This window comes from Notolepis coatsorum (genome assembly GCF_963971535.1).
Source record: "Notolepis coatsorum genome assembly, chromosome: 5".
Lineage (NCBI taxonomy): Eukaryota > Metazoa > Chordata > Actinopteri > Aulopiformes > Paralepididae > Notolepis > Notolepis coatsorum.
In genome coordinates, this window is record NC_140169.1 from 96,731,381 (window position 1) to 96,750,369 (window position 18,989).

Sequence of the window (18,989 nt, forward strand, 5' to 3'; positions counted from 1 at the left end):
TGTTTTTTTGTTTTTTTGTTTGCAACATATTTTGGCTAAATATGCCTTGTTTTATAAATGTGTATTCATAACATAGTGCTGTAATACAATTTTCTAATAAATATGCATGATCAAGTTCAACAACTTGTGCTTTTATTTTGATATTCCTTAATTCGACATTTACGCGATACATTAACTCATTCCCTGCCAACAACGATTTAATACATGTCAGGGCTGTACACTGCGAGCATCTCGTCGCAAATTGCCCCCTAATCTGGCCGGTGCGAGTGGAAAATATCATCTGGGGGCAAGCTTGCGAGTAGTGATTGCAACCCTTCATTCGCATTTCACTCCTAAATTAATCCATACAAATTGGATAAAACATTAGCCTACAACCAGGGCATAATGTTGCGGTTGTAATTTCATTAGACAGACCAGCGCGGACCTTTAATAACATGCAATTTGATTGACACGAGCAATGGGCTAACGTTAGCTGCTATCCACGGTATCCATTAGGATTATGCTAAGCTAACTAGCGTTAGCTGCTGCTAACCCTGGACACCAGTCAAAGCGGACTCCACAACACTAGTTCCATTCGGGAGGAAAGGGGGTGGGTTATATTGACAACGCTTGACAACAGAAGTTTAAACATAACTTCATATTTATTGGTTATTCGTTTCTGTTACTGTATATCATCCACTTTCCATCTCCGTCTGTTAAACGCTTCCTGTTTACATTCGAGTGTGACGTCATCACCTACGGCAGCTTAGACGATCAAAACGCGAACCTAGAACAAAACCCGGGGGGGGGGGGGCTGGCTCTCTCATTCGTTCTCGCCCTCTCTCTCTCTCTCTCTCTCTCTCTCTCTCTCTCTCTCTCTCTCTCTCTCTCTCTCTCTCTCTCTCGCTCTGATTGATTGAAAACTTTATTAACAGATTGCAGAATGGGTACAATACAGTACAGCTCTCTCTACATTCAATGATTTAAAGTAGCCAAATGTTACAGACAGTATAAATACTAACTGGATAGTTGATGATATAAACATTTAATTTCATTATCTGAAATATTCTAAAATCATTAAGTCTGCTATAAGCCATTATCCCTTTGTGTGTGTGATTATTATTTTCTCACAGTAGTGTGTGTGTGTGTGTGTATATATATATATATATATATATATATATATATGTGTGTGTTTGGCTAAAGTGGATAGAAAACACAGTACTGTGCAAAAAAAAGGCACCCAAACGTTTTTATATAAATGGTCTTAGATGTAAATACATTTTTTATTAGTGTGTCAGTAGACTACTCTTAGTACATTTTCATTAAATTATTTTTTAAAGCATCTTCATGGTTTAATAATGCAAACATATGTTGCAGGGACTTATTATAATCATCATATTGGCGTGACTGTATGCATCAAAGGGTTAAATCAAGCATTTTTAAGTGCTTTAGAGGAAATGTCAAAATATTGCGATATATATCGTGTATCGTGATATGGCCAAAAAATATCGCGATATCATTTAGAGGCCATATCGCCCAGCCCTACTATAATGGTAAAATAGTTATTTAAAAATTTGCCCCTAAAAAATATTCTTTGCCCCTAAATTTCTCATTTAGGGGCAAGTGTGCCCCTAGTGAAAAAGCTTAGCGTACAGCCCTGCATGTTTGTCCGCCAATCGTTGAACGCCAACCACGTATATATACGTTATTTGAACGTTATTTCTTTTATTAGCTATTTCCAATCGTTATCCATCCAGGGAGCCTGTGTAACCATAGAGAATGAGTCTGAGATCGCAAAAGTCCAATACTGCCGCCTGGTGGTATGCGGCCGATGTTGCACTCCCTTTGAGACTCTGTATGTGGCTGTGTGTCGATGAAATTCATCCGGGCGGACTTTTCTAGTAGCCTGGACCGAGAGCTTTATCTGATCGCATTGAATAGTTTTCGGGACCCCCGATTCATTATGCTGTGGTGGCTTATGTCGTGGCCCAAATGGACATACGATCTACCAGATGGCAATCAAATAATTGGAATATTCTTTTTGGAATCTCACCGGCCACAGGTAAGAGCAATTTAACGTCAATTTCAGCTTGATTGTGCCTTGTTTTCATAGCCATCACCCTGATCAGCGTATGCTGTTGTACTAACGAATGCCATTATTGACAAGCAATCAATTAATCAGAAATGACCCCCTCCCCCCCTTTCATGCATTCATGATGGAACATAATATACCGATCATATGCATTTGAATTTTTTATTGTAGCGTGTATAGGGACGAAATACCAATGGATTAAGTATAATATGCATCGTGACCTATTACTAGCCTCCCAGGAATTACCCTAAACCGCTCTAAAACCATACTTATATTCACCACGGTATAAAACGGGAATGTATGGATGGAATTTTTTTTTCTTTTTCACATCTTAAACGATAGATACTCTATGCCAAATGGGCCATAGTATTGCATCCATAGCTATAATATATATATATAGTTATAGCCCTGCAAACAAGGTGAGCAACTCCATAGACACATAGCGTGGCAGCAAATCCTGCTTTAGAGGGAGGAGTGGCTTTTATTAAATGGGGGAGTGGCCTTTATTAGATGGGGGAGTGGCCTTTATTAGATGGAGGATGGGCCTTTATTAGAGGGAGGAGGGGCCGTTATAAGAGGGAGGAGGGGACTTTATTAGAGGGAGGAGGGGCCGTTATTAGAGGGAGGAGGGGACTTTACTAGAGGGAGGAGGGGCCATCCTCCTTTATTAGTTAAGGGGTTGGCTCTGACCTTAACTTAACCAGGGCTGTACGCTACGCTTTTTCACTAAGGGCACACTTGCCCCTAAATGAGAAATTTAGGTGCAAAGAATATTTTTTAGGGGCACATTTTTAAATAACTATTCTACCATTATAGTAGGGCTGGGCGATACGGCCTCTAAATGATATCGCAGAATTTTTTGGCCATATCACGATACACGATATATATCGCAATATTTTGACATTTCCTCTAAAGCACTTAAAAATGCTTGATTTAACCCTTTGATGCATACAGTCACGCCATGATGATTATAATAAGTCCCTGCAACATATGTTTGCATTACTAAACCATGAAGATGCTTTAAAAAATAATTGAATGAAAATGTACTAAGAGTAGTCTACTGACACACTAATACATTTTTTTATTTACATTTAAGACCATTTCTATAAAAACTCTTGGGTGCCTTTTTTTGCACAGTACTGTGTTTTCTATCCACTTTAGCCAAACACACACACATATATATACACTACTGTGAGAAAATAATAATCACACACAAAGGGATAATGGCTTATAGCAGACTTAATGATTTTAGAATATTTCAGATAATCATCAACTATCCAGTTAGTATTTATACTGTAACGTTTGGCTACTAATCATTGAATGTAGAGAGAGAGCGAGCGAGAGGGGGCGAGAACGAACGAGAGAGCCAGCCCCCCCCCCCCCCCCTCGGGTTTTGTTCTAGGTTCGCGTTTTGATCGTCTAAGCCAAGGCAAGCTGCCGTAGGTGATGACGTCACACTCGAATGTAAACAGGAAGAGTTTAACACACGGAGATGGAAACTGGATGATATACTGTACAGAAACGAATAACCAATAAATATGAAGTTATGTTTAAACTTCTGTTGTCAAGCGTTGTCAATATAACCCACCCCCTTTCCTCACGAATGGAACTAGTGTTGTGGAGTCCGCTTTGAGCATTTTCCAGGGTTAGCAGCTAACGCTAGCTAGTTAGCTTAGCATAGTCCTAATGGATAACTTGGTTAGCAGCTAACGTTAGCCCATTGCTTGTGTCAATTAAATTGCATGTTATTAACACTTTGATCGCCAGGGTTAAATTCATAATTTACCATCCCTCGCCAGCCCTATTTAACATGGAGAAGTTCCCCTTCTTTGCAGGGCTATAACTTTTTAAATTGTATTGCTAAATTGACATTACTATGGCCCATTCAACGTCCTATATCTATTGTTCAGGGTGTAGCAACGTTATACTTTTTCATTCACATGTTCATACTAAAATACGGTCTAAAGTATAAGTATGTTTTTATCGTTTTCTGCAGCTTTCTCCAGAACTTGATTTATAGCCCCAAATGCATTATATTGATGATGAAATACAGTTTGATAGGAATCTGTGCGAGATAAAAAATGTCAACTGGACGTGCTTCTAGGAGTTACTAAGTATGATCTGATGTTGACCGGATGGGCGGGGGGTCGTTTATAATTCCGTGGCTAACGTTATATCATTCATCTAGTGTGGGTGATATGATCATCAGAGCAGTTTATATCGAACACGTTAAAAAATAACGCTGAATCTTACCGTATCTTCCTCGCGCCGTTGGACGATGAGCGTGGAACTGAAATATTCCTATTATGGGATGTAGAAATATCCGATCCATTTCCAGGTTGTATAATTGTATATACGTCCAAATCATGTTGTTTATCGAGTTATTTGCAACCGATCGCTATCCAGTGTGTCAAGATGGAGTCCCGCTAACGATAGCGAATGCCCGGACGAAATATGGGTGAGCACCACTTAATCCGCATCACTTCCTGTTTGGGCGATCCGCCGATCGGCCACCAGATGGCGCTCTTGAACTGTTGGAGAGTTGAGAGGGGCTCAACAGTACATATCATGTCTCCGGGGGAGAAATATGATTTCGATCACAGATTTTTGAAATATTGATATCAAAGACGCTGCCCAGCGTCTTCGGCAGAATAAGCATGGCGGGGAAAGACGCTGCCCAGCGTCTTCGGCGATTAAAGTGTTAAAGGTCCTCACTGGTCCGTCTAATGAAATTACAACCGCAACATTATGTCGCACTGTACAGCCCTGGTTGTAGGCTAATGTTTAACTTTTTTTTTGTATCCAATTTGTATGGATTAATGTAGGAATGAAATGCGAATTAAGGGTTGAAATCACTACTCGCAACCTTGCCCCCAAATATTATTTTCCACTCGCACGGGCCAAATTAAGGGGACATTTACGATCATCTCGTCGCAGTGTACAGCCCTGTTAACTGTGATGAGAGGAGACTAGTTGTATTTATTAATTTTGTACTTTATTTAATCATTTTAAGATATGGAAATTTTCCTTTTAAAAAGATTTCAAAGCCATGGTATAAATTGACTGTTTGTTTTTGTTCCTTTTGCAGAGGTCAGATCATCAACATCAGATACCTGGCTTACTTCAACAACATCCTCAGCTTCATTAAAGACAGAATACTAGTCTACCATGGGTCAGTAGTTTCAGCTTCATTAACACTATCAGTGCCGGCCTTGTTTTCCTTTTTACCCCCTTGAATGCCATCATCCACTTCAATGTTAGCGTTAAAAGCGCATAATCTATGTTTTAAATTATGGCTATGTGTCTAATCTGCCCGTCGCTTATCAATGACTTGTTTGCAGTCAACATTGTCGAAACGGATTGTTTTTTAATCGGTTCATATCCTTTTTATAGCATTTCGAAAAGCTATCGTTCTCTCGAAAATTTCCGGAAAATTTTAAGATTCCCCCATAAACTGCATTTATTGGAATATTCTCGAATACACTAGACACGTTGTCATTTGTCGGCCTATTTATGAATCGTTTTCAAATAAACGCTAGATTATCGATAGTATATGTGTACTTATGCACGCTATAGAAGCGGGCTGAAAAATCTATTCTCATTTCCTCAACATCACACACACACACATACACACACGGCACATGCTGATATCTCAGTGAATACAGCTCTGATTATCCTAAAACTGGTAACATAGACTCCTTACCTTAGATCAGATGTTCTCAAACGATTATTCCAATTCCTGATCGCCATTCCAAATATCGATCGCGTTTATTGATTGATTATTGGCTGCTGTAAATATATATTCCACTCTGCTTTCCAACCCGCGATCACTTCCTTGTTCATCAGACGGCTTGCCAGCACAGTGGAGCCAGTAGGCTCCCCCCACAGGGATCCAGCAGTATAATCGAATGACCTGCAGTTACACAGGGATAGACGATAGGGGGCGGTATTTTCCCATCGGGGCTCCTAGAGGGGCTGCTGTACCAACGGAAGACTCGGTTGATGAAATATGAATTCAGATCGCTAATAAAAAAATAAAACGACAAATTGCGTCGTCGGCACTCAACGGGGGGCATGATAAGACGACAATACACACGTCGTCGGCATTCAAAGTGTTAAAGAGAGAATACTAGTCTACCATGGGTCAGTAGTTTCATTAAAGACAGAATACTAGTCTACCCTGGGTCAGTAGTTTCAGCTTCATTAAAGACAGAATACTAGTCTACCATGGGTCAGTAGTTTCAGCTTCATTAAAGACAGAATACTAGTCTACCATGGGTCAGTAGTTTCAGCTTCATTAAAGACAATACTAGTCTACCATGGGTCAGTAGTTTCATTAAAGACAATACTAGTCTACCACAGGTCAGTAGTTTCAGTTTAATTAAAAACAGAATACTAGTCTCATTAAAGACAGAATACTTGTCTAGAATACTAGTCTACCATGGGTCAGTACTCATTAAAGACAGAATACTAGTCAGTCACATTAAAGACAGAATACTAGTCTCATTAAAGACAGAATACTAGTCTACCACAGGCTATGGTTCTCCACAGTGCTGAGAGCTGAACAGTCAGAGCGCTGAGTGCTAGAAGTTGAAATAGTGGTCACCTAGCAACAACCCAACAGCTCAGTAAAGAGGCCTAATGTGGACATTATGCTGCCTTTGACTAAACTTTCCTCAAATTTGAAAAGCTTTTGGTTTAAATCACTTGAATTACTCTCTTCCTCCTCTTCTTTTTCTCAGGGCCTACAACCCCAGAGGCCTGCAGGAAGTCCGTCAGGCTCTCGAGAATGTTAATAAAGTAGAGGATCTGCTTCCTATAATGAAGGTAAGGAGGAAGAGAGAGAAAGAGAGGGAGGGGAGGAGGAAGAGCGAGGGGGAAGGAGGGAGGGAGAGAGGTGGAGGAGGGATGGGAGGTAGAGAAAGAGAGAGAGGGAGGGAGTGAGGAAAGGAGGGAGAGGGGGGGAGGACAAAGAACAGAGATGAAAGTAGATACACCCTGACAAATACAACAGATCTAGAAATATCTACTATGTATATGTTGCTCTCTCTGTGTTTAGCAGCTCTGGAAGCAGTTGGCCAGTGACCCTGTGTTTAGCAGCTCTGGAAGCAGTTGGCCAGTGAAAAACAGAGCTGTGTTTTGTGTGTGTTTCCTGAAGCAGTTCAATAGTAAAACCAGAGACGGCTTCACAGTGAACTCCAAGGTCCCCAGCGTGAAGGACCCGGGCAGGGAGTACGACGGCTTCACCATCACCATCACAGGAGACCGGTGAGCTCTGCCGGCTTCACCTCCACCACCACGACACACACGTACGCACACACATGCACCGACAAGGACAGCAGTGCCCTACGGTGCAATTACATTTTTAAAGCAGTGTTTCTGACCACTAGAGGGCAGCGACGAGTCGACCACACATAAACAAACACTGCGCCCCCTCCTCCCCCTCTCCCAAAATGAAACATTGTAAATACATCACGTATATAAACATAACACCATGCCTGTAGCTAAATGCTGAAAAACAGGGAATAAAATTAACTTTTTAGATTTTAAAAACTACCAGCCAGAGAGATTATTTGCCAGCCAAAAATTATAAATAGCTTTTTAGTATATCTCTGTCCGTGCGTACGTGCATGCGTGTCAGTGTGTGGTGTGCGTGTCTGTGTATGAGCGTGCTCATTCACCTGCACATGGTTATATGTGTACATCCTCTGTATAAACTGTTTATAAGCCAACAGAAGGTGATGGTCTCTCTTTCTCTCTCTTCCATCTCTTTTTCTCTCTCTCTGTCTCTTCCCTTCCCCTATCTGTCTCTATTTCTCTGTCTGTCTCTCTCCCTCTCTCTTTCTCTCTCTCTCCCTTCTCTCTCTCTCTGTGTCTCTTTCCTTCTGTGTCTCTCTCCTCTTCCCCTATCTCTCTCTCTGTGTGTGTGTGTGTGTGTGTGTGTGTGTGTGTGTGTGTGTGTGTGTGTGTGTGTGTGTGTGTGTGTGTGTGTGTGTGTGTGTGTGTGTGTGTGTGTGTGTGTGTGTGTGTGTGTGTGTGTGTGTGTGTGTGTGTGTGTGTGTGTGTGTGTGTGTGTGTGTGTGTGTGTGTGTGTGTGTGTGATTGTTAGACTAGAAGTCTTTATTTGTCATGCAGTTTAACACACACGCGAGATGGGCGACCCACAGGAACACACACACACATGCACTGAGTCGCAGATGAAATGTCTCTCTGCACTTTTCCCATCCCGTTGTCCTTCCCCCCATGGGCAGCCGGGAGCAGATGGGGCGTCAACGTGAGCCGCGCCCCCGGGGACCAATCCAAGTGCTCCTGTCCGTCTTCATCAAGGACACCACAGCGTTAGCGATCTGTTGTGCATGTTTTTCCATTGGGTTTATCTTATCGGGGGGGAAACCCTCGCGAGCACGGGGAGAACATGCAAACTCCACACAGAAAGGCCTGGGAGATACCCCACCTGAGTACCTGGCATCATGGAAACCTGGTCCCCAAGCGGGAATCTAACCCTGGACCTTCTTGCTGTGAGGCGACAGTGTTAACCACTACACGTGTGTGTGTGTGTGTGTGTGTGTGTGTGTGTGTGTGTGTGTGTGTGTGTGTGTGTGTGTGTGTGTGTGTGTGTGTGTGTGTGTGTGTGTGTGTGTGTGTGTGTGTGTGTGTGTGTGTGTGTGTGTGTGTGTGTGTGTGTGTGTGTGTGTGTGTGTGTGTGTGTGTGTGTGTGTGTGTGTGTGTGTGTCTCTCTGTCTCTCTGTCTCTCTGTCTCTCTGTCTCTCTGTCTCTCTGTCTCTCTGTCTCTCTGTCTCTGTGTGCTAGGGTTTGCATGCACTTATTTGTGTTTCATTACACGTATATGTGCATGCTTAACAACCGTTTCACCTGTTTTATAGCAACACTACTATCACCGACATCTAAGAAGGGAGATCCCCCCTTGAACGGCCGTTCTAAGGTTTCTCTTTCTCTCCTCCACATTGCCTGTGGTGCATTTTTCCTATTGCTAGGTTTTAGTGAGTTTTTCCTTACCTTCGCGTGGAGTATGTCTGGGAGTGTTGCATTCATTTATTTTATTTATTTAAAAATGTTTGGACTTCATGGTGTTTTTGTTTTGTTCTTGATTTATTGTGATGTTTCTTTCTGACTTTTTTAAAGAAGACGTGTCCGGCCCAATGTGTGTTGTCGGGCCTTACAAATAAATTTGATTTGATTTGATTTAGGGTTGGGAACATGTTGTTCTCGGTGGAGACTCAGACCACAGAGGAGCGTACTCAGCAGTACCAGTCGGAGATAGAGTCCATCTACAAGGACCTCACAGCCAAGGGAAAGGCCCTGATACTGTCTACTGAACTAGGGGTGAGAAACATCTATCTGATACTGTACTGAACTAGGGCTGAGAAACAAGTCTATACTGTTCCGTTAAACTAATGGTCTAAGTCTTTACTGTTCAGTTAACGAATGGTCTAAGTCTATACTGTTCCGTTAAACTAATGGTCTAAGTCTCTACCGTTCACTAATGGATCAGAGGGGTACTCCGTATTGTGCAATACTTAAAGTTGATGACATGAATTAGTGTGGGCAGTATCGGTGCCACTTTTAGAAGCTGTTGTCCCATTGTGTCTTTGACATCACTTTTTACTCATAATTTTCACCCAAATAAGTTGTTTACAAACCTTTCCCTGACCCTTAACCCTAGCCTTAACCACTCCCACAGTCCTTCCGGTGTAGGATCTAGACACTACTTTATTATCCTGGGTCAGTATTTGACCTCCTGGTTTACCTTTGCCCTCTTTCTCATTTACAGGATTCTGATGCGGTTTGTAACCTGATCCTGTCCCTGGTCTATTACTTCTGTAACCTCATGCCTCTCTCCAGGGGGTCCAGGTAATACTACTACAACCTCATGCCTCTCTCCAGGGGGTCTAGGTAATACTACTACAGTACCACTACAACCTCCTGCCTCTCTTCATGGGGTTCATATAACTTTTCAGGAGATAATACATTCAGCATGAGAAAAAAAACATTAAATAAACTAGACATCGATGATTGGCTGTGGGTTTATCCCTGAACGGCCTGCATTCTCAAACCACCTTTTTCCCATGCCCCAAATCTGAGCTGTTGAGGAGTAGTTACTGTTTTTAGTTTTATGAGAATAGCGCCACCATGAGGCCAGATGAAACTGGTCGAGAGATATGTGTCAAGTTGGGTGGAAATCGGACAGTGCAACAACAAATCACTTTCTGTTTACCATGTGTTTTTCTGAAATTTGATTGGATCTGGCATATGTTATATGGCTTGGCCTATCAATTATTTAAATGACACATTTGTCCTGCAGACGTCTCTAGTTTGACTCCCGTCCTGCAGACGTCTCTAGTTTGCCTCCCGTCCTGCAGACGTCTCTAGTTTGCCTCCCGTCCTGCAGACGTCTCTAGTTTGCCTCCCGTCCTGCAGACGTCTCTAGTTTGCCTCCCGTCCTGCAGACGTCTCTAGTTTGTCTCCCGTCCTGCAGATGTCTCTAGTTTGCCTCCCGTCCTGCAGACGTCTCTAGTTTGCCTCCCGTCCTGCAGACGTCTCTAGTTTGCCTCCCGTCCTGCAGACGTCTCTAGTTTGCCTCCCGTCCTGCAGACGTCTCTAGTTTGCCTCCCGTCCTGCAGACGTCTCTAGTTTGCCTCCCGTCCTGCAGACGTCTCTAGTTTGCCGCCCGTCCTGCAGACGTCTCTAGTTTGCCGCCCGTCCTGCTGAACTACTATGGAAACTGAGTTCACCAAATCACATCTTCTGATTTCAATGGCAGGTGCTGACCTCACAAAACCAGCACCATCAAGCCTCATTGGATATAGATATCAAATCAAAGTCTAATCAAATAGAGACCATACCCAGCCCTGCTCAAGCAGTCCAAACTGTAGCGTTCATATTCCCCTGAGACAGAGGAACTCTCTCTAATCTATATTCTTCCTGTTTGTCAGTGTGGTGGCTTACTCTGTGGTGATGGGAGCTCTGATGGCCAGCGGGAAAGAAGTCATCGGTAGGATCCCTAACGGAAAGGTAAACAGACCCTGTACCTACCTGTACCTGTGCCCTGTACCTACCTGTACCTGTGCCCTGTACCTACCTGTACCTGTCAGACTGGTCTGACTTCACGAGGCTATAAAAGGTGTGTGTGAGCTCTTAACCCCTAGCCATATTTATTAAGTAGATGGAAGATTGTTCCACTTCTACAAGGTCCATTTGCATGTTCTTGGTATCTAGGGACATCTATGGAACGCAGGGAATGTATTCTCAGGGTGTATATTGTATTGTGAGATGACTGAATAAACTACTACTATTCCCAGTGTCAGAAATATTGTGTATGTTACTATGCTTGAGTACATTTTAATGTACCAAAGGAGAATATAAATTATTATTAGTTTTTCCCATCTTTGGTGGTGAATAACACAATGCTAACATTGACCAAAAGTGGAAAATTGCCACTGAGCTTATTCAGCACCTTCTTGAGATCATGTACTAATAATCTAAGCAAATGAACAAAGGACAGATGATTTACAAGTTTTTTTGTAGATACAGTACTGCATTTTGCCATCCTTATACAGGCAATTTGAATATAGAATATAGAATATCAGCCCTATAAATGACCTTATTATGGCCATGTCATACATCTATGGATTGGGCCAAATATCCTCTTTCCAATGGCAGAGTTAAATCTGGATTTAGTACCACCAGGCGCCCGTTACAGGGCAGCAAAGACTACTGTAAGTACAGTTACTTTTGTATAATGCCCATAGCTCCGCCATTTTCTACCGGACGTTTTCTACAATTTTTTCTAGACGTTCACAGAAAGGTAAAGAAACAATATACGTTGTATTTTATGGCAATAACGTTGAGGTTTGTTCGACCCATGAGATATAAACATGAAAATCACTTCACTTCTGTTGTCGGCGGCTGTTGTGAGCTGGGTAGTGTAGCTTTAGGACATTTTGATTGTCCATCAAAAGCCCTGGGCCCTCATTCATCAACGTGTTCTACGCACAGATCTGTGCTTACCCTGTGCGTACGATCATTTCTAAGCAAAGAGTGGGATTCATCAATTTCGATTTGAACTTGACTCCGTGCTTACATCTACGCACAGGTCAGACCAGGCGTACCTCGCGCCCAGTGGTAGAATATCGTTACTACGCATAAGCACTCCTCAGTCCTGCATTAGTTTCAAGGCGGAAATAAGCTTCCGTGCATTAGTGTTCAACTTCTGTATGACCCGTAATTCATTATAGTTCATTGTAAAATAGCGACAGTAGTGTAATTATAACGGGCTCACACGCGAACAAGAGGTTGGCCTGCTTGTTTGGCACGGGGGGGCAGACGCAAAACACCAACCTCCAAACGCGATTAGATATTGTTTCAAATAAAAAGCAAATTATTTTGTGTGTCATGATTCCAAATAAGATTGGTCACGAAATGCTTTCTACTTCAATTTGTTGGTTAGAATAGATGACCTCCGTTGAAACTTCACTGAGACTAACAGTCTATTTGTAAGCTCCCGCACAGATGTGATGATAATAATAATAATAACAATAATAATAATAGCTTCATTTTATATAGCGCCTTTCAAGAGACCCAAGGTCGCTTTACATAGATAGGGGGGGGGGAATAACAAAGTAACAAACATAGTGGACAGACACACAACATATATATATGATGATGGAATTCATTCAAGATCCTCTCCACCCTCGGGTCTTTGCCACCGCGGCACGGTCCATCGTGATATTGGAGATGGATCGACCAATAGACTGTTACTGTAGCTGTCAAAGCTCCATCACAAATGCAGTTATGTGAATAGAAAGGGATTCCACTCAGTCAATGTTGCGATGCGCATTTGCCTGATACATGTTATTGCTGGATGCCGGGAGGAAGGCGATGCTGAATGTTTTCAATTCATTAAATAAAACGGATACTTTTTGCAAGGGTTTACTGACTGTCATACAAATGATCAACCAACTACATACTGTAACTTTTCAGTGCACGTTCTTATTTACATTGTGACAACAGCCTTGTGAGTTCCCGCAGTGACCCGCACACAGACATGATGGAATTCAAGTTCATGTTTGTATTGATCACATATAGGCAGGCTACACATGGCGTATCTGCTACGTCATCATACATGGCAGTAAGATTCATTGTTCTTGTATAGCTCTCGTATTATTGTTTATGTAGGCTACCCAATACTGACAATCAAAATGGATTGTAGTATGCCTCTAGAAATCATATGCAGCAGGTAGAAAATTGACGGGAGATCCATCGCGATTTGGAATCAAATTGAGGAGAACTTTAATCCCTGCAGGGTATTAATCAAACAACACGGGAAAAGGCAGTCATATTCCAGCGCGGTCTTTATTAGCCGACAACAAAATAGATGCCTCTAAAAATCATATAGCCAATCGAACACAACTAATAAAGGCATTCATATTACAGCACGGTTATAATGACACACAACCAACACCAAACAGTGGTCAACGAACGGTCGTTATTAGTATTTTGAGCTGTCCAGGCAGAATTGCAGCAATGGTCTTAGGGAGCCGTTGATATCTGACATCACCGTTTACAAATCCGCCTTTTATTTATCCCATAATACGCGATAGTGTCTTCTTGGTTCGACAGCAGTGAATTCTCCGTGGAGTTTCTCAGAGTACCGCTCGGGTCAGTCCATTATTTCACATCCCATGGGGGGTGTTTCCTCACTTTCATGACCATATATGGATAATCATGCACGAGCATTGACGGTAGAACAAAGTTCTACGGAGGAGCGTAGAGCCTGCGTACGCACCATGTGATGAATCCCGACTTCCCTGTGCGTACACTAGTTCTACATTCTGTGCTTACGTGTGGAAATGGAACATATTCTACGTCCACGTTGATGAATGAGGGCCCTGGTCTCCTCTTTCTTAGGACTACACTGATTTCATGAAGGCTTCTTCTTCTCGTGTCTAAATCGTCCGTTTTCCGGTGCAATGCGCAGATATTTCTATAAGCTCATATTTCGCTAATAACACTTAAAATCATAGGTAAACAAACGTAGTGCTGAAAATATACACTTTGACTGCCGTTTTGATAGGGCTAGGGTATTTACTCTTGGCTACATTTGAAAAAGAAACGCAACATTACCTAATACTGTAATGTATTGATCTATTTATGACGTGAAATACATCTCGTACCGGGCCGATTGGGCTTAAGAGGTTAACCCAAACAGGTTTATATTCTAGAATTTCTAGAAGGTCTGCACTTCCTGAATAATCAAACCCTCATTTTGGTCTAAGAGCTCAAACTAATATTTCCTTGCCTCATAAAGTCTGAACTATGCTCTATGGAGCAGCCCCAGACATTCACATCCCGGTGACTTCACATCACTGATTGGAGGGTTCTCTCTCTGATTTCTAGATTTAGGAGAGAGTGGTGTGTGTTCACCAATACTGACTGTCCTGAGGCACAGGAAGAACATACGTGAATTTTTTTTAAATGGGTGGCATGCCCCTTTTAAAGCCCCACCCATCTGGTTCTCCAAGCAAGTTAAACCAAATGCTGAGAATTATTAGCAAATACTATTTTCCCCAGGTCTGTTGGTGTCTCTAGACACAGCCGTATGAGACGATAATAGACCATATGTACATTCTGGCCAAAAGATGTGTTTTTAATGGACCTTTAAGCTCTGACCAGTACCTGTGTCTATTTTAGGTAAGGTAAGGTGAGGTAAAAAAATAATTGTATAGTGCTTTTCAAGATTCAAATCACAAAGTGCTTTACAGGCAGTAAAAAGTTAATCAAAATAACATAATATAATATATAATATATATATATAACATATAATATAAATTAAAAGCTTGTAAAAATACTTTACAAAAAGTTAATTAAAATAACACAAATGTTACACTGCATACATGATCAATTAAACCTGTTTGGTTGTCATGGTTTCAGCTGGTGGACTTTGAAGCGATGACTACGCCCACTCCAGACAGCTTCAGCAAAACAGCCAAGAACTGGATGAACCTCAAGAGGTGAGAAGACACTTCAGTCTTTCTGTTTAAAGGAACACGCCGACATTATGGGCTTACCGTATTCTCCAGAGTCAGACAAGAAGATGGATTCCAATATCCTCTCTGTGCGTTCAGTAGAAAGCTATCTGGCTGCAAGCACAAATTAATGGAAGTGGATGGGGACCACTAAACTCCGGGAGAGGTTAATAAAGACAGCTAGGCTAGCTGGTCCGTATCCAGATGGTAAGTGCATTTCCCATAATGCTGGCGTGGCCCTTCAAGTTATAACAACAGCGATAAGATACTTTTAGGAAACCAAACTTGGCTCCTGTTGACCATGTAACTTAAGACCATATTTAATTTGACTGTCTTACATCAAAAGATGTCCCGTCCACACACAGGCTTACAAGACGCTATCAGAATAATATTTACTTACACGTGTGTGACACCAAATATCATGCAAACGACAGGGAAAGATAAACACTGTTGAACTCACCTCTCCCCAGTTTACCCAGTTGGTACCAGAGTCTTCCGTCGGTGGCGGAGAGCTTCCCCTCCAGCAGGACCATGATCGAGGTGCTGAACTGTGATGTGGTTTGTGCCGTTGTCAGGCGCTCCTAGTGTGATGTGTTGTGTCTACTTGTAGTTCCCTGTCCTGGTCTTGTGGTCCTTAGTGTTTCCCCTTCCAGGTGTATCAATTTTTTTATTTTATTTTTTTTTTATCTTTTTCCCCCTCCTTTTTCCTCCGATTTTCTCCCATCCCAATGTTAGTCGTTATGCCAATTCCCAATCCCCTTCCTGGTCGCTGCGCACTTACCCCCCACAGTCGGTCTGGGAGAGTGGAGGCTATCACGTGCTTCCTCCGACACACGTCTAGCCAATCAACCGCTTCTTTTCACCTGGCAGCGCGGACTCACTGAGAGGGTGTAACGTGTGGAAGGATCACACTACCCCCCTTAGATCCTATCCGCGCTGAGCAGGCGCCTTGACCGAACTGTAGGAGTCGCTGTTTACAACGACCCGGACCCACCCCGCCAGCTTTCCCACCCTCTAATACTGCCAATTGTATTAGTGTGAACGGCCAGCCAAGCTGGTGACTACGCCGGGAGCTGGATTCGAACAGGCGAATCCAGCATCTCCGGCGTTGGTGACGAACACAATCTCCGCTACGCCACCTGACCGCCCCTAGGTGTATCCATTTGTAATCAACCCAGGTGTGTCTCGTATCGTCATTCCCTCATGTATAAGTGTTCTGTCTTCTCCTGTGTCTGGTGCTGATCCTGTCTGTGTAGTTTGTGTCCTTGTTTGTCGTTACTTTAGTTTTCCTAATTTTTCATCCACGGTAATTATTTTATTAAATATTTCTTATAAACCTACTTTGACTGCCGTCTCCTTGTTGTGTTGCATTGACTCGACAGCGAGCTTAAAGAAGGTCAATGACAAGCATAACATGGGGGCTCGGGCCAAACTAGTTTGAGCAAACAATTGGCGGTGGCCGCTAGGCTTGACCCACACTGTAAAGTATGGTTGGCAGTGTCGTGTGTGTGACCCATGTTTTAGTCCCCCTTGGCAAATGATTCTCCAACAGGGAGCGTTCTCAACCAGCTAGGGCAGTTGGACCATTTTTTATGGTGCCTTCCGTCGCCTGGGGACACACCATATGCGGTCGGGATTTTAGAAGAATCCTGTCAGGCTCCTCCTAGGCCGGCGTGTGTCTAGCTTTTAGTTACATAGGGGGCATTATAGTGAGGGGTGAGAACGTTTGGGGATGGGTTTAGGTTTTCTTTCGACACACGACAGTTGTTCATTTCAGAATTGGTTCCTATGTTATTCTTGACAGCATTGAATTAACGTACACTTATTTTTAAATGGTTAGCATCTGGGCCCTATTCCCCGTACCTGGTTCAACTAAGTCGATCAAGAGTCCCATTATCCAGATTCAATTAACCCGATGTTTGAAGCCGGGATTTTCCTGTTCCTCGAAGGTGGATTCAGTCTCGTTAACTCGAACCAGACTTGATACTCAGGATCAGTGCGCGCGCCCGCCTCAGCCGAGAAGACAGCAAGTGTCGAGAGCAGAGATCCTGATTTTCTAACGGCATTGATTGATTGATTGATTTAAAACTTTATTAACAGATTGCACGTAATTCAGAATGGTATAATGCAGATCCTAGACTGAGAATCATTTCAGGAAGCGAGCTGTCATTTCTTTGCGGGGGCGTGGCCATGGTTCATCCAGCTAACTGAACTTAAGCCTGCTCTCGACCAGGCTCAAACTTTTTGATCTGTTGTCATGGTGATTTGGACAATCGAGCGTCGGGGAACAGAAAGGTCCGGCTTAAGTCAGGCTATACTGGAAATTATCCGGCTAACTCAGTTAGCCAGGTACGGGGAATGGGGCCCTGGTTAGCTTGCAGCTAGTTGCTTACTATTTTGTTCTGTTGCAATGAATGTGAACAAGCTAATTGCTCCGTATTCGATTGATGGTCATGGTTCCTTAGAACCGCCCTCTGTGACGTCTGATTGGTTGGAAGATTCTTTGGGGTTTAATGGGATTAAATGAAACAGTGTGTCCTGATGGAGCAACAGATGCAACAGTGTATCCTGATGGAGCAACAGATGAAACAGTGTATCGTGATAGAGGAGCAGATGAAACAGTATTGTGATAGAGCAACAGATGAAACAGTGTATCGTGATAGAGGAGCAGATGAAACAGTATTGTGATAGAGCAACAGATGAAACAGTATCGTGATAGAGCAACAGATGAAACAGTGTATCGTGATAGAGGAGCAGATGAAACAGTATCGTGATAGAGCAACAGATGAAACAGTGTATCGTGATAGAGGAGCAGATGAAACGGTAACGAGCAGGTGAAACAATGTGATATAGTTATACCACACAACACCTTTTTTATTTTCTTTGGGAACTGTTATTTATCTGATGGGGGTTTCTGAGACAGGTAATCACACGGGCGTCCGCAGCCTAATGTGTATCAATGTGGGGGTCCTAATGTGTATCAGTGTGGCGGTCCTTGACATGAGAGAGGTTTGAGAACCACTGTTTTGTGACGACTGTTGGGATGTCGATGTTTTGGCTTTTGTCTATTTTCTTCTTTTTTGCACTGGGTGAATGACTGATTTTAAAGTGGTGTGTTGAGCTTTTAAAACAATGACGGAACGCGTCGTAAACTTGAAGGAAGAGCAGACTTTGTATTGAATGTTTGGTGGTAAATAAAACCCTGTTTGACAACTTTAAGGTCTGTTTTCTGCTGTTTGTCTCCTAGTAACACTTCACTTAAAGGAAAACTCCAACATTTTGGGAAATTAGCTTATTTGGCATCTACCCTGGAGTTAGACAAGAAGATACATACCCTTTTTCTTCTCTGTGCATGCAGTAGGAGTAGGAAGACACGCACCGTTAGCCTAGCTTAGCGTCAGTGACTGGAAGTAGGTTCCTCCATTAGCCTAGTTTCAAACGTCTTCCTACTCCTACTGCATGCACAGAGAAGAAAAAGGTATGTATCTTCTTGTCTAACTCCAGGGTAGATGGCAAATAAGCTAATTTCCCAAAATGTTGGTGTTTTCTTAAAGCTGCACTATGTAGTTTAGGTCTGTTTTCATTGCTGTTCATCTAGTAAGACTTCACTTAAAGCTGCACTATGTAGTTTAGGTCTGTGTTTTCACTGCTGTTCATCTAGTAACACTTCACTTAAAGCTGCACTATGTAGTTTAGGTCTGTTTTCACTGCTGTTCATCTAGTAAGTTAGTAACACTTCACTTAAAGCTGCACTATGTAGTTTAGGTCTGTGTTTTCACTGCTGTTCATCTAGTAACACTTCACTTAAAGCTGCACTATGTAGTTTAGGTCTGTGTTTTCACTGCTGTTCATCTAGTAAGTTAGTAACACTT

General features: G+C 42.6%; 1 protein-coding gene across 1 annotated transcript in view; it reads left to right on the forward strand.

Moving 5' to 3' along the window:
* ttc13 (tetratricopeptide repeat domain 13) overlaps positions 1–18,322 on the forward strand; it is a 93,368-nt gene extending 75,046 nt beyond the window's left edge. The window contains exons 16-23 of the mRNA XM_084313740.1: positions 5,160–5,243; positions 6,814–6,898; positions 7,230–7,339; positions 9,280–9,415; positions 9,864–9,943; positions 11,026–11,104; positions 15,023–15,102; positions 15,588–18,322. Coding sequence (XP_084169866.1) covers positions 5,160–5,243; positions 6,814–6,898; positions 7,230–7,339; positions 9,280–9,415; positions 9,864–9,943; positions 11,026–11,104; positions 15,023–15,102; positions 15,588–15,702 — 769 coding nt within the window. The 3' untranslated portion in view covers positions 15,703–18,322. The remainder of the gene's footprint in view (positions 1–5,159; positions 5,244–6,813; positions 6,899–7,229; positions 7,340–9,279; positions 9,416–9,863; positions 9,944–11,025; positions 11,105–15,022; positions 15,103–15,587) is intronic.
* Positions 18,323–18,989: the final 667 nt, after the last annotated feature.